The 16,558-nt window shown below is 35.1% G+C and overlaps 1 protein-coding gene across 3 annotated transcripts in view; it reads right to left on the bottom strand.

The window, feature by feature from the left end:
* Positions 1-16,558, bottom strand: part of TLK1 (tousled like kinase 1) — a 150,654-nt gene that overhangs the window by 6,932 nt on the left and 127,164 nt on the right. For all 3 annotated transcript variants that reach the window (XM_038584808.1, XM_038584809.1, XM_038584810.1), the window contains 8 exons: positions 14,152-14,249; positions 11,693-11,774; positions 7,261-7,352; positions 7,087-7,176; positions 6,766-6,935; positions 6,150-6,285; positions 2,771-2,882; positions 1,732-1,839 (listed from right to left, as the gene is read on the bottom strand). In XM_038584808.1, coding sequence (XP_038440736.1) covers positions 1,732-1,839; positions 2,771-2,882; positions 6,150-6,285; positions 6,766-6,935; positions 7,087-7,176; positions 7,261-7,352; positions 11,693-11,774; positions 14,152-14,249 — 888 coding nt within the window. The remainder of the gene's footprint in view (positions 1-1,731; positions 1,840-2,770; positions 2,883-6,149; positions 6,286-6,765; positions 6,936-7,086; positions 7,177-7,260; positions 7,353-11,692; positions 11,775-14,151; positions 14,250-16,558) is intronic.

Raw genomic sequence — 16,558 nt, forward strand, 5'->3', positions numbered from 1 at the left:
AGACTAGAAACAGAGATGGCTAAATGGGACTTCTTTTCGGCAAACCACATTCATTCCTGGTCACTTCTGTCAGTTAATTTTTTTAGTTTCTGTTCTCACTGATGCTGCAGATAGAAAGGAAGGCAAAATTTAGACACTAGCATTGTCAAGTTCTTTTCAGGCAGCCATATTACCTTAAGAAAAGTATGTGATGATCTTAGTCTGAAGCATAATGAATTATCTTCTAAGACTGTTTGTGATTCACAAAAACCAGTACATTTTCAATAATGAAGGTCACTGTGACCTCGATCAGAGGCAATATCTAGCAGTGCTTATTTTACCTACATTCTAAGAATACAGAAACTATAATGCCTGTTTATGAATTATCCTTATTGCCAAGAAAAAACTGGAACCTTCATGTGTTTTTCTTAGGAATTTCATAGGATTTAAAAAAGAAGATTCCAGGGCAGCCCTGGTGGCGCAGTGGTTTAGCGCCGCCTGCAGCCCAGGGTGTTATCCTGGAGACCCTGGATCGAGTCCCACGTCAGGCTCTCTGTACGATGCCTGCTTCTCCCTCTGCCTGTGTCTCTGCCTCTCTTTCTCTCTCTGTCTCTATGAATAAATAAATAAAATCTTAAAAAAAAAAAAAGAAGATTCCAATAGGAATCACAGAGAAATGAGCTTTGTGATGAGTCTAACAAAGGAAGAGTGAAAATACAAAGGTGAAAGGCCAATAGAATGAAAATGGGAAGATATTAAGCACCATTAACATTTTGCTATTAATTACAGATGCTATTCCATGTTACTAGACAGATGGATTAGAACTACAGGAAGCTGTTCATTACTGATTCATAGACTGCTACATGGAAGCAGAGGTGATGAAGAGGTCAGGCTTTTTCAAGAGCTACTGTAGGGCAGCATAAGGTCAACAGTGAATTCTGGAGTCTAGCAGAAGTGAATACTTTAGGCCACAGCTCTGCTATTTTCTAGCTTGTATGATTCTGGACAAGATAATTCTGCTATGGTTTGGATGGCTTCCTACTTTATAAAATGGGAAATATCTATACAGTTGTTAAAAGATTAAGTATCAACACAATGCTTGGTACATAATCACTAAATAAATGGTAGTTATTATTACTACTTCTTTTTAACTTCTTATATACTTAAATATGTTGGTATTAACATATGCTGATACATAAAGGTCTTGTGATTTTTCCTTAATTTTCAAAGCAAGTTGCTGTTGTCAATCAGGGACTGTATCTGGGTCTTTAAAAGATGAAAACCAAAGACTCTTTCCAGAGCAAATCACCAGTCCTTAGTGGACAAATTTTACTGTGGCAGCAATCTCTTTTTTTATTTACTAATAAGTACAGTTGACCTGTGAATAGTGTGGGGGTTTAGGGGCATGGTTGAAAATCCAAATATAACTTTTGGCTGCCCCAAAACTATGAATGGCCTAGTGTTGACTGGAAGACTTACTGATAACATAAGCAGTTGAGTAATACATATTTTATGTTATATATATATGGTATATTCTTTCAATAAAGTAAGCTAAAGAAATGGAAATGTTAAAATCATAAGATAAAATACATTTACAGTACTGTACTATTTGTCAAAAAAAATCCACATTAACAAAGGACCTGATCTATGTAGTTCAAACCCATGTGGTTCAGAAGTCAACTGTACTTACTTTCAACACAATTTATGAAATAAAATTTACTTCACAAAACTTATTTACATAAACTTTAATACCTTTGCTTCACTGCTTACAACTGGTTTTACAGGGAACTGGACTTCTGTGGCTTTTAATATTGTATTTTCTTGAAGAATGTCTTGTTGAGATTGATTGTGACCAAATGGCTTAAAAAAAAAAAAAAAGTTTAGGAATTTCTCACAAATATTTAAACAGAGTAATTATCACTGAATCCTCAAGATATAAATGATTTGTGTTCTAAAAACTCTTCTTCGTTATTTGGAACTTGGGATACATTCTCATAGAAATAGGGTTATAATTGATAGAAGGCTGAGTAAACCCACCTAATTCCTCAATATAGCTTAAACATGGTGCATAAACATAGACTGTAATGCTGTTGCAATATAATCAAGATAAAACAAAAATATTTTAAAAATCTAAAAATTTATTATGACTGTTTTAAAAACTGAAACATGACTAAAGAAGTAAGAAGCAGTGGAAATGTCTGAAAACTCCAAAGAATTAAATACTTTGAGCATGCTACACTCCTTCACTGACAGCTCTGGGTTTGTTCTAACTTGCAGTGACTTCCTAGAGAAGTGCCTTAACCTCTCTCTCCACACCAACATGAAGGGACTGGAAAGTATCTATGGCAGCTTGTAGCTCTGTCTTTAAAATAAAGAGAGGTTTGGGAAGAATTAAGACTAAGTTTGATGGAGTTTCCCTGAGGAAGCATAAGGGGACACGATGCCCAGGACAAATTGAGTGTGTGTGGAGTGAGGTAGGAGTGGGGGAGACAATGTGAGTAAGTACAAAGAATGGAGTGTTTTGGCTCCAGAACCCTAACAGTAGAAAATGTTAGCGTTATTAATAGATCGGTTCTTCTTTTACTTAAAGAAAAAAAAGGGGGGCAAAAAGGAGATCAAGTAAGCTGCTGTGATATTAAAATAATCTGATCCATGGAAATTTTACCAAGAAACAGAAGCCTGACTTCCTTTAGAAGGATCTACACTGACTTTAAATTAATTAAAACTTTAAATTTAAGATGGGAAATTCAACTTTTCTCCATACAGCAGAATCTTGCATACTCTAACTTACCTTTCTTCCATAAAGACACTGAAAGAAAATGACGCCGACTGACCACACATCAACCTTGTTGGAAATCTTTGGTGGTTCTTTTCCAACTACAAAACACTCAGGAGGTAAATACCTACAGTTTTTGAAGGAGAAAAGAGGAAAGGATACCATTAAGTCTGTACTAAAGGTACATTGAGAACACTCAATACTCCTACAAAAAGCCTTAGAACTTTCATGAATGAAAAATCACTAAACTTTTGAAACATTTACACATCCTTGTATCATTGGACTCTAGAGCCAAAACATACAACTTTGTGATAAAATATGCAACACATACATATATTATATATACTAACATCATTTTTCATTCCTGTAGGTAATATACATATATTGTCAGTAGAAATTATGTTCTAATTTGAGTAAGCATTAATAAACGCTCTCCCATGCCCTTTGACTTGTGTTCAAACTGTAGGCAATTCTCTTCCTAAACAGGTATCTGACCAGCTGGCTCTTCTATTTAAAAACTTGCAACATCATGTACTACACCAAGGTTAGACCTCATAGCTCTTGTTTGTAACACAAACTCATCCTAATCTACAAGCAACTGTCTGGGCAAAGACCATTCATTTGGTTCACCATACTGCTCCCTTATCCCCCACATGCCTCTTCATATAACAATTTCTTTCTTTTTTTTTTTTTTTTTAATTTTTATTTATTTATGATAGTCACAGAGAGAGAGAGAGAGGCAGAGACACAGGCAGAGGGAGAAGCAGGCTCCATGCACCGGGAGCCCAACGTGGGATTCGATCCCGGGTCTCCAGGATCGTGCCCTGGGCCAAAGGCAGGCGCTAAACCGCTGCGCCACCCAGGGATCCCTTTCTTTCTTTTTTTTTCTTCTCTCATATAACAATTTCTAATGCCTTCCCTAACCACTCCAATTCATTTGGTTAGCACTTTTTTCTTCTTTTATTTTATTTATTTATTTATTTTATTTTATTTTATATTTTTATTTTATTTTATTTTATTTTTTTACTTTTTTCTTCTTTAAGATGGACTAGACCTCCATAAACCTCCTCTGTTCCCTCTAGGCTGAGCTTTGCTTCTTCCCCATGTAACCGGCAGATGTTATGGTACCTCTATACTGGCACTGCACTAAACTCACACTCAACTGGGAACAGCTCAAGGGGCTCATATTATTCACTGTGCAGTTTCTGAACCCTAGCAGCATCTAAAATATATAAAGTATTAAAAAAATACTATTTTCTACTTTTAAGTGCTATTTGTAAGTTCATAATTTTATATAAAGGAAAGGTACAAATAAATATGTCACACCTTAGGTTATAAAAAGAAAGATCCATCAGGGATTCAAGCATCTCCCACCTCTAAAATTTAGATAAACTAAAAATTCCCTGAAAAATAATACAGCTAAATGAGAATCTTTTTTTCCTTTTGGTTTTCTACTATGCGTAAATCATTTAAATTTCAGCAAGATAAACACAGATTTCTTAAAAAAAAAAAAAAAAAAAAAACTTCTTGAAATAGAATCACCAAAGATGACCGATAACTCATTTGTAATGTAAATCCTTTCCTATCTCCAAATCAAGTAAAAAAGCCAGATTTGTTTTATGAATAAAAGTATATATTTTGTGTAGATTTATGAAACAAGAATGGCTCTTAAACACTATGCTACACTGTCTCTTGAGGCAAAAAGCTGTAAGCAAGGAAAGGACTTATAGGAAAGACACCAAAGCTATTTGAGGAGATTTGAGACTTGGGAGGAAATGAGGGACAAAACTGATTTTCTTCTAAGTGATACTGACAAATAGTTTCTGGGGATGAAAAGGTAATTTGCAAAAGCATTATATACATGTATTCTAGAAGACTGTACAGGACATCCCAGCTTACCAAATACATAAGCTTAAAAAGCTAGGACTATAGGAAGCTAACCATTTTTTAAAACATATTTCTATGGGAAATACATTCCAGGTTACTACATGGAAATACTCCAGCCCACCTGTCAGAGGTAAATCTTCTTGCCTAGCCCTCCACTAGCAAAGCCAGACCAAGGGAAACAACATCGTGGGAGTCTACAGAGGAAGGATGATCTATTATTTAGAATTCTCTATTATTTCAAGCTGTCTTCCATGGAATACACGGTTCTTTGAAGGACATTTATTGCTAAAAGTCTGAAGACTACTGATTGAGGATGCCAATTTTTAGGGGGTTTCTAGTTTGAATGACAATTTTCTTTAAATATGGGGGAAAAATCCATGATCTATTATATTATTCGTATTCTTAGAAAATGCTACAAGCAGAATTTGAAAGTAAAATGGCTTTAAAAGAATATATGAACATGACTAATCCTTGTACATGAAAAGTTAAGTTCATACAGACCCAGGGCATCTTATGGAACTGGTTGTTACGTGCATAGGATATGTAAAGACTATTCTGGAAACCCCAATGTCATATTTATGTTTGTAGTCTCTATCTTGTTCAGTGAAGTTGAGTACAGTTCTTTCTCCAATTACAATTTTACTCCTTTTGTGAAACTAAGTTTGTTTTGAAATTTTATAGTCTATATTATTCTCCACTTTGGTGAATCTGACAGTAAGTTTGAAAATTCACACTAAGTGATTTTTGTTAACATCTAGGTACTCTGAAGAGAATGACATTCATTTAGACTTAGATCTCTGAATCTACAGTTCTACCTGGAGTTTCTTTCTTTTTTTTTTTTTAAGATTTTATTTATTCATGAGAGAAACAGAGAGAGAGAGAGGCAGAGACACAGGCAGAGGGAGAAGCAGGCTCCATGCAGGGAGCCTGACGTGGGAACTCAATCCCAGGTCTCCAGATTATGCCCTGGGCTGAAGGTGGTGCTAAACCACTGAGCCACCGGGGCTGCCCTCTACCTAGAGTTTCTAAGTATGAAGTTATTAAAAGGGACTTCTGAGAGTCATGTCCAAAGACTAAAAATATTCCAAACTTCTTTCCCATGTATGATCAACAAAACTTCCAGCTCTAATAAAAACTAACCACAGAACATCTACAGAGAAGACTCCATGCTTATGGCTATTGCTTGTAATAGGATACTATCTTTATATAAATATTTGTACTGATGATAAAGATCACTTGAACATAAAGAAGAAAATCCATGATTCTCCATGTGAGGAGTTTCTGGCTGGTAGATAGTGAAGTCACTTGCCAATGCCAAGTTATTCTCCCTTCACTTTGCTGATATATACAGTTAAAACCAGATGAGAAAAGAATATTGACAATAGTAATCTCCTTCTTGATTCAAACTTTGTATTAGTACCTTCACCACAGTAATCTCAAAGATACATGAAAATAACTAAACTTCATAAAAAGTAGACAACTTCAATATTTTAAGTTATACATTTACCAGTAAGTGCCTGCCCCTTGAGAAGTTAGATCCATTCCATCTACACCATAGCTATCATCATCCATGATCTTGGATAGACCGAAATCAGTGATTTTGATTTCTCCACATGCTGTGCCATCTACCAGAAGGATGTTTCCTAAGAACAAAATACAAAGTTTTTTTAATGATACATGCATGAAAAACGTATTTACTACTTTAGCTGACATTGGGGAACAGCTATATATTTAAAATACATAGTTAAAAATGTAAACTTAAATTATAATTTTATTTTATAGATTTTATCTAGCCACTCATGAGAAGAGAAGAGAGAGAGAGAGAGAGAGAGAGAGAGAGAGAGGCAGAGGGAGAAGCAGGTCCCACGCAGGGATCCCAATGTGGGACTCAATCCCGGGACCCCAGGATCACGCCCTGGGTTGAAGGCAGGAGATAAACTGCTGAGCCACCCAGGGATCCCCCTTAAAATATAATTTTAAAATGTGGTGATTCAATGGGCGTTATAAATTCTAGGGTTCCACGGACTTTAAAAAACGAAACCGAAAAGCATGTTTCTAAACTACGATTTTTGAAAACTATGGTCTTTAGAGCTTAAAAAATTGAGATAAATTTTATTAATTACCTGGCTTAAGATCATAATGTATAATAGGGGGTTTGATTTCATTGAGATATCTTAGTGCATTTACAATTTGCATTACAATAGACCTAGCTTCCTTCTCTGACATTAATTTATGTTGCTTCAGATAGAAATCCAAGTCATTGCCTTCACAGTACTCTAACACTGTACAAAACCTACAATGAAGAGGAAAAAAAAAATCAGACATAAAATATTATTCAGTAATTCATTACTACAGTGATGAAATGAAGAGTATATATCATTACAGAATAGAGAAAGCAAAAGCAAACATTTTTTCTTAAAAACTAAATCCTTATATTCACTTACGTATCTGTATCCAACGAGAAATAATCATAGAGTTTAACTATCCTAGGGTGATCCAGTTCTTTGTGTATTCTATACTCTCTGCAGGCATGTCTACGGGAAGAGAGAGTATGTTTATTCTTCATGACTACTAACCGCATTTTGATTTGATAAAAACCAGAAGGAATTAATATTTACTTGTGGTAGTTTTCCTTCTTCTCATCCCTCCAGCTTTTATTAAGCTGGTGGATCTTCACAGCAGCATATCTTTGTTCATAAAGATCAAAAGCCTAGGATTCAAGGTATAGAACAGTTAGGACCAAAGACCAACTGAATAGCTGAAGAGATTTAAGAGCATTTTTTTGGTGATTACAGTAATACGGAATTAGAATATACACTATATAGAGTTCAAAAACATTTATTATTGGAAACAAGGTACAAATTCCATTATACTACATCAGTGAAAACTTGAATGTGAATTTTCACATTCAAGTTTCGTAAATGTCAATATATTGAATCAAGATAAAACAATAAAGCTGTTATTTGTTTTTTTAATATGGATCTGGCTCCTCTAGAGTGGCAAAAGCAGTAAGTAGCCAACAAAACAGATGGCTGTAATGTGTTTTTTATGGGCTGGATAAAGCAAACTTTTTCCTCTACCTTTCCTAGTGACTCCGCAATTCTTTAAAAATAAACAAGTTTGTAACAATGTCCAACTGTTTAAAAAATTCTAAACTCTAAACTTTGATTATGAAACTGTTCAAACATAACCATTTATCTACCACTCCTAATACATCAATAATAATTCCTTAAATTCTCTTTTAATACCCAACTTTTTACTGGTTGCCTCAAAAAGAGGTTTTATATTGGTTTGTTCAAATCATCAGCCTATTTCTTACATAAAAAAAAACACTTGAATGTCATTAAGGGGAGATTTTTTTTTTTTAATTTTTTTATTTTTATGATAGAGAGAGAGAGAGGCAGAGACATAGGCAGAGGGAGAAGCAAGTGCCATGCACCTGGGAGCCCGACGTGGGATTCGATCCCGGGTCTCCAGGATCGCGCCCTGGGCCAAAGGCAGGCGCTAGACCGCTGCACCACCCAGGGATCCCTTGGGGGAGATCTAATAATTTAGGTTCTGCTGTGATTTACAGACAAAGGTGTCCCTTTAAAAAAAATAAAACATTTAGAATTTACAAAGAAGGTTCTCAGTCCCTACTCTCATCAACTTAACCTAAAAGTAAACAGGAAAGATAAACTGCTTGTCACAAAATTTTTAAGAGCTTAAGATCAGAAATAATATAGGATACAGTAGTTAAGAATATTCATTTTGGAGTCAGATAAACTTATCAGCTACAGAACTTTGTGCTTATATCTTCTCTTAGCCTCAGTCTCATTTATAAATAAGATTGGATTGCTGAGAGGATTAAATGGGATGAAACACAAAGTGTCAAACATTAGCTAATTACATTATTAAAACTTTAAAGAAATAGAAAATAAAAATAAAAGGTCATGTGAGAGAATGCAAAAAAGCTAAAAGAGTAATAGAAAATAAAATTTTAGGTACACTAATAAAAATTATCAATATATACTGACTGATAATTATACATGACATGTCTTTTCCCCAAGATTAGAAGAATAAAGTATACCTTTCCCATGAGGCTAATATGGTAATTACTGAGCAACTGATTCAGTATTTTCCACCTTGGTGTAGAGAAAAGTCTGTATTTTCTTGACTAAAAATCTGCTGCTTTGTTTTCCAGTGCACCTGGCAAGCCTGAAAAAGCTTTGAGGGGCTGGAGAAAGTGGTCTTTTTTTTTTTTTTAAGATTTTATTTATTTATTCATGATAGTCACAGAGAGAGAGAGAGAGAGGCAGAGACACAGGCAGAGGGAGAAGCAGGCTCCATGCACCGGGAGCCCTGATGTGGGATTCGATCCCGGGTCTCCAGGATCGCGCCCTGGGCCAAAGGCAGGCACCAAACCGCTGCGCCACCCAGGGATCCCGAGAAAGTGGTCTTTAGTATTTAGGTCAGTACTAAAGATTCAAGTTATTCAAGGCCCCAATCTGCATTTCCTATTTCCTATATAAGCCCTTTCTTTAAAAAGAAAAGCCCCTCTTAGCCTCTATGTGTGATATTAAAAACAGTACAAATACTATAGGGCAGTGGCAGAAGGTTGTTATGAAAGGTGTAAGCAAGCTCAGAAGCTGGGCAACTTTAAGGCTAAACTAAACTAGTGCTGGCGATTTTCAGATCCAGAGTAAGCTATTATGATCTACTTTGTGGCCTGAGTAAGCCTACTTGAACCATTGAGTGTTTGGGGATGAACTACTATTTGAATCAGAGAACCAGGAACTGGAGGAGAGCTCACAGATCACTCCTGACGGGTGAGGAAGGTTAGAACCATGATGCTTAATGCTTAACAACTTAAGAAAACAACTTAACGAAAACAAAATGGTTCACAGTTGAACAAAGATCAGAACTGAGGTTTTCTGAAGCCAGATCCCGTATTATTTTCCAGAGTCAGAACCAGAATTCAGGTTTGTCTTCAGTAAAACAAGAAGGCACAGTCCTTGCCTCACTGAGCAGTGAGGATTTCTTATAATCCGATGAGTTTACCTTTGCAAAGCACCAATGTTCCTGTGATATAGCTCATCTAATCATTACAACAATCCAGGGCGCCTGGGTGGCTCAGTTAGTTGAGCGTCCAACTCTTCGTTTCAGCTCAGATCAAGATCGCTGGGTCCTAGGATCGAGCCCCGAGAAAGGCTCTGTGCTCAGCATAGAGTCTACTCAAGTTTCTCTCTCTCTCTGTGTCCCTTCCCCCTGCCCTCCCTCTCTCTCAGAAATAAGTAAATCTTAAAAAAAAAAAAAAAATTACAGCAATCCTACGATGTAGGCACTATTATTATTCCCAAGAGGACGACTGAGGCAGAGGATAGTAAGTCATAAACTCAAGTACATACAGTTAGTAAACAGTAGTCAGAACTAGTCAGGACTCAAACCCAGCTTATCTGGTTTCAGAACCCAAGCTCTTAACCACTAACTATACTAATACATAACAAAAAAGGCACAAAGTGTCAATGAGGAGCTATAAAAAGGAGACCCAGAGAGAACTCTCCTGTAGGATTGAAGTTTAAGGTGAGGGTATGACCTTTAATAAGACTTCATCCTAACTAAGAACGAATAAGAAGCTCCTGGGGTTTATCAGCATGAGAGTGAGATGATCAGATTGCACTTTATAAAAAGGCCAATCCAACTACAGCACACATCAATAACTGGAGAAGTTCAAGGTGATTAGCTTGGAGGTTCAGGCAGTAATGCAAATAAGAGACAAGGAAGCCTTGAGCTAAGAGAGGAGAAAGGTTGTTGCTGGATTTAAGAGAGCTTAATGACATCAGTAGCGGTGGGCACCAGGGACTGGTTTTATGTTGAGGGAAGGATGGCCTCTAAGTTTTTCACTTGAGGGATGGGGCAGAAGGATGGCACTGCCATGTATTTAAGTGGGCAACAGCGTTAGAAGAAAAGGTTTTGAGGAAAAGGAAAATAATTTCTAGGTCAGACCTGAGTGTGCAGTGCCTATGAAGCATCCTTATGAGATAAAAAGACTAAATCACGTACACCAACAGGTATGGAGCTCAGAAGGAAGTGTAGGATGGAGATTACATACATTGCTACAATAATGGCTTTTTCGTGGGGGTGAAAATCCCTTTTGGATTTCTTCTGGTTAGGGAAAACAGGCACTAATGTAGTCTTTCCTGGAAAAGTGAAGAGGCCTAACAAACTTTGGCAAGTAGGGGATATACTTCCCTTTACGCCATTGTGGCTTATGAAAGGTTTCATTGGATCCTATGGTCTACTTTTGGATAGCTGGGAAAATCTGTATTTGAAAAGGAGAATACAGAATGATAAAAGACCTTAGGAACTATAATTTTTTTTAAAGATTTATTTATTTGATAGAGGGAGAGGGCATGCACAAGCACGTGTATGAGCAGGAGGAGGAGCAGAGAGGAGGACAAGCAGACTCCCTGCTGAGAGCTAAACTGACCTTATGACCCTGATATTATGACCTTGAGCCCAAATCAAGAGTCAAATGCTTATTAACCAACTGAAGTCACTCAGGCACCCCAGGAGCTACAAAATTTAAAGGCTGGGCAGAAAAATACAATGTAAAGTGAAAACAGACAGATACAAAAACACTGAATATGGTGACTAAAAATTTTTCAATATTTATACAGGTGCATTTGAGAAACAATGGCCTTAAAATAGGAAGAGGTTTGGGTAAATTCAGGACACTTAAGACTTGTGACATATGTTTAAAATTAAGGGGTACAATCTTTCCATAAATGTACATTAAATGGCTACCTGCTTCTCTTGATTCTAATGATTGTTATTTGTAATGGATTGGCTACTGGTAATGAGATACCAGGTATCAGGTGTTGTACAAGGAGAGTCTCCAGACTCTTGAGATAAGACAACGTGAGACATCAGGCTTTTTGTAATGAGAGATGGGACATAAAATCAATAAAAAAATAATAAAATCATTCAATAAAAGACAAGCACTTCTTAACCATGTACTCCTATATCTTTGCTATATTAGTATGAGGAACAGAAAAAAACTTATATTACCTTATACACTTCACTAAAGCCACCTCTACCAAGCAGATGAAGTAATAAATATCTTTCATTTAACGTTGGGTGATCTTTGAACCTTAAGGGTGGGAGAAAAAGACACTTAGGCACATAAAAACATATACAAAAAGGTTCCTTCCATAATAAAGTTCCATACTCTCTCTTTACTCTGAGCTTTCTTTCTTTCTCACTCTACTGGTAATTTTGAATTCCATTCCATACCACTTTTCATTCTCCACCTGCACGACTACTTTTAATCTTAACTCTTTGGTGTCTGCTAAGCTTAACATTTGTAGCTGAACATTCAGGTTCAATAACCAATAGCACTGATAAAAACTCACCAACTACTGTAATTCTAAGAACTTTATGAAATCCCACAACTAGGCAGTAGGAATGATTTCCTGTGGAAAAATATACTTTTATATTGGGAGTATGGTTAATCAAGATTTTATAGGAGTATTGACATATGATTAAAAATAATTGTATGAAAAAAAAATTGTATGTATAAAGTGGCCTTCATACATGATTAGATTTTACTGTCTTTGGACTTCTATAAATAAAATTTTAATTCCCAATTAATGAAATGAAAGTTTTAAAAAGAAACTTAGGAAAAAAAACACTCAGAGATAATACTCATTAGTATTTAACACTTATTGCTCCTGCTATATATTAAGCACTCACATGTATTAATTCATTCATTTCTCAGCCAACTCTATGAAGCAGGCCTTGCTACTATCTCTTATTTTACAGACGAGGGCACCACTGCATAGAAAGCTTAAGTAACTTGCTCAGGTCAACAGTTAATACATGATAAGACTTAGCAGAAAAATGTGATTCCAAAATATGCACTCTTGAAATAAAAACAAAACAAAAACAATGAAAGCTTTATTAATTCCAGGAATAAATGTATTTTTAAAATTCAAAATCAATTGAATATAGCTTTGACAATTTCTTTTCTTGAAGAACCTGTTAATAAAAGAGATTTCTGCTAAGGTGTGTGTGTGTGTGTGTGTGTGTGTGTGTGTTTAAAGTAAACTCTACCCTCAATTTGAGGCTCAAACTCACAACCTGCAATCAAGAGTCGAATGCTCTACTAACTTAACTGAGCCAGCCAGGCACTCCTCTGTTTAGTTTTAAAGGAAATGTAAAGCTGTAACAATTCACTTAATTCTCATCAAGTGGACTAAGTCACATCCAGAAATAAATTTGAACATAATCTTCTGAAGAGCCAAGTGTAAATTAGTTTTGTCCTATCTGTTTTATTAGAATTTTCATCTGGTTACATTTTAGGTTATTCCATAACTGTATTATTTTCATTCACCTTATACATAGGAAGGATCTACATATTTATGAATTATACATACACAAGTGATCATGAATAGGCCTTCCCTTAAAAATAAGATATTCATAGTTCAAAAGAAACTGGCCATTTCCAATTGTGATATTCATATTAGATCACGAATCTTTAAATGACAAGTCTTACAGATAAAGTATAAAAAGACACTCTTCCTCTCCATCAATCAAATCCAAGTAGTACCTTGCTTAATTTCAATCTTCTTCATAAAGCTCCCACCAGTCCATAGTTATTTTCTCTTCTTTTGAGTTCCATTAGCATTTAATATCTATGGCACCCATTTTGATAAGCAGGAATAAGGGCAGAGGCTGTGACTTTAATTTTTATTTTTTTCTACAGTTTTTGCATAAATCCTTTTAGTTGAAATAATTTCAACTATGGCTTACTGAGATCCTGTTAGTTGAAATAATTTCTCCTTCACTATGTAATATTAACTTTGATATTCAGCCAACAAATATTCATTTTGTGTCTAGCATATGCCAGGCACTGGTCTAGGCTCTGGGGATATAGCAAGAACAAAATGAAGTCTCTGCTCTCGTGTAGCTTACATTCTAATGTGAGGAGACAGACAATAACTAAAAAATAAAACTGTAATTCCAGGTAGTGAAAAATGCTATGAAAAAATAAAGCAAGGCAAAGATAATGAGAGAGGGGATGGAGTGAGGCAAGACTACTATCTTATACAGGGTGGCCTAAGGACAGCCTCTCTAATGATCAATCATTTGGAGTGAAATAAAGAGTAAGGCACTCAGATATTTGAAAAGAACACTTCAGGCAGAGGAAATGGCAAGGACAAAGTCCTGAGATGGGAATGTGCTAAATAAACATGTTCGAGGGGCCAGCTTATCTACAACATTATAAATGAGGGGAGGATGACAGAGATGCTGGTGGTGAGGTGGCCAGAGATGAGACCCTACTCTTCCACCATCTTGCTCCTCCCCCTCAGAGATGAGATAATGCATGGCCTTCTGAGCATGGGAAGGACTTTGGATCTTTTTCTAAGTGCTCTGAGAAGCCCCCCAACAAGGAAATACTGTTTATGCTCTCCATAGGAGAGAAAACTTTTATCATGTAAAACTTTAAAATATGAATAATGACTCACTGCGAATTATCTTCATTATTTATTCTTTTGAGCTCTCGAATGTGAAGATTTCTGACTCTTTCCAAACGTTCAAGTTCTGCCTGGATTTCTGCCTCTTCCTGAAAATGAAGAGAGGGGACTATAACAAGCTCAATTTATTTGCAATATAAAAAAGATATTTTTACCCATGCATCAATTTTTTTTACAGTGACAGGAAGAATAGTATATTATAAAGTACCACTGAGTTAAAAGACCAAAGTGCACTTTTCAATGCCTGAAAGATGGAAAGAGATACGGCAAAGCCTATTTCAAGAAACCATCCTCCACATAAAAATCTATACCTAATGAGATGCTGAGTTTTATTCTGTAGTACAAGAAATCTATTTTTATAATATCTAAACTGAAAATGACTGCAAGGTTGTTGAAACTGACTTATAATACAAAATGAGATGAAAGTTTTATTTCTGGTACATCCCAATTTTAATTTAAGAGGGAATAATTTAGTAATACAAAACAAATGAAATGAATGTATTTTACAAAAGTCAAAAAAGGAAGAAAGGAAGAAAACAGAACTGATTATTTCTAGTCCTTACAATGTTTGAAATACACAAACACACACACACACACACACGCAATCTGACTACTGATAAATCCCACTGTCATCTTAGAGATTCTAAAACAGAAATTATATGGATAGCTGTGGTAGATCCTCAGTTATCAGAGCAGCACTAGGCAAATCCTAAAGAAATTTAACATTTAATATAAAAATTTTGGTATTTTTCATGTCTCAAAATAGACAATTTTGAGAACATTAAAAAAAAACTAGACCTCAAATTAACCACCACCCATCTTACACATCTCTTTGATTTGTCAATATAAATAAAATTGAATACTACATAAGGGACAAATAAAATACATCAAATTTCAGGGCAAAATTCTAGAAATGCCCAATTTTATAGTATTTCTGAATATTTGTTGAGTAAATAAACTGCCTTGGCCTAAATGTATACCCATTACCATTATAAATCTACACTACATGGAACAGAGGTTGTTTTTGAATATCAGACATAAATATTTCTGTATTATATTAGCACCTTTTCTTTTAATGATTTATCTTCTGATTTAAAAAATCCTTTATCTAAAAAATACTTCTGAAGTTTACATTGAAAATATAAGTATCATTTCATTCCAAAGCAGACAGTAAGCGATATAAAGGCTATAATACCTTTATCTAAGCTTAACCTTAAAGGAATATTCTAAGTATGATGAAGAAAAACAAATGTTCACAGATTAAAAAAACTAAATCTAAACGTATGCTGTTGGGATCCCTGGGTGACGCAGCGGTTTGGCGCCTGTCTTTGGCCCAGGGCGCGATCCTGGAGACCCGGGATTGAATCCCATGTCGGGCTCCCGGTGCATGGAGCCTGCTTCTCCACTGCCTATGTCTCTGCCTCTCTCTCTCTCTCTGGGACTCTCATAAATAAATAAAAATTTTTTAAAAATTACATTAAAAAAATAAATAAAAGTATGCTGTTTGTATTCCACTTGACCCTTAAGGTTATTATTATTATTTTTAAATGAAACTCAACTGCTACTTGTTGCAGAGGTATTTAATATAGAGTAGGCATTAGATGATAAATAGAAACTTTCAAAATAGATTTAAGTGAAAATAAATCTTTCTAGAATTTTGGGGAAATTTTTTTGAAATACATACACTAAACAGACTTAATGTAACTGAAATGTCTTCATTAATACAGTTTCAGTCACAAATATTTATTTTAATAAAAAAAGAAAAGGTAATATTCTAGGGGATTCAATAATTGAACACTCATTATATAGACAGGAAATAGATTAAAAACCTTTGGAACAAGACTCAAATCACAGCTTAATTGCCTTAATTAGTCTTATAAAGTAAAATAAGAAACTAGCTATATAGATATTTCTATGAAAAAATTCAAATTCATTTATACCACAGAAGGTAGAAAGTGGTAACCTTTTCTTTCCATATTACTAACATTTGTGGTCTCAAAATTTGCCATTACTCTGATTCTTACACATGTAGGAAGGTACTAAACAGTTAGTAGGTTGGTAGAATTTTAAATATCCAATAAAACTGTGAGATGTCTATTTGGATACCTACTGAAATAAGTTTTACCTTTTATTTGAAATTGTGGTATGGGGATACTATTTCAAAAGAATTTATGGAAATTAAATAAATATATGAGATTCAACTAGGTTGTTGATACACATAATTACATTTGCTTAATATTTTTGGTAATCTTCAGAGGTCTATACAATGGCAGTAACCAATATTACAAAATAAATACTTGTTAAAGCAAGTAAAATATATGTCTATGTCAGTTAAGGAAACTTTTTTTGTCCTCTATAAAACATGGCAGGCATGTCCCATAAAATCTTACAATCCAAA

This window comes from Canis lupus, chromosome 36, assembly GCF_011100685.1.
Source record: "Canis lupus familiaris isolate Mischka breed German Shepherd chromosome 36, alternate assembly UU_Cfam_GSD_1.0, whole genome shotgun sequence".
Classification (NCBI taxonomy): Eukaryota; Metazoa; Chordata; class Mammalia; order Carnivora; family Canidae; genus Canis; species Canis lupus.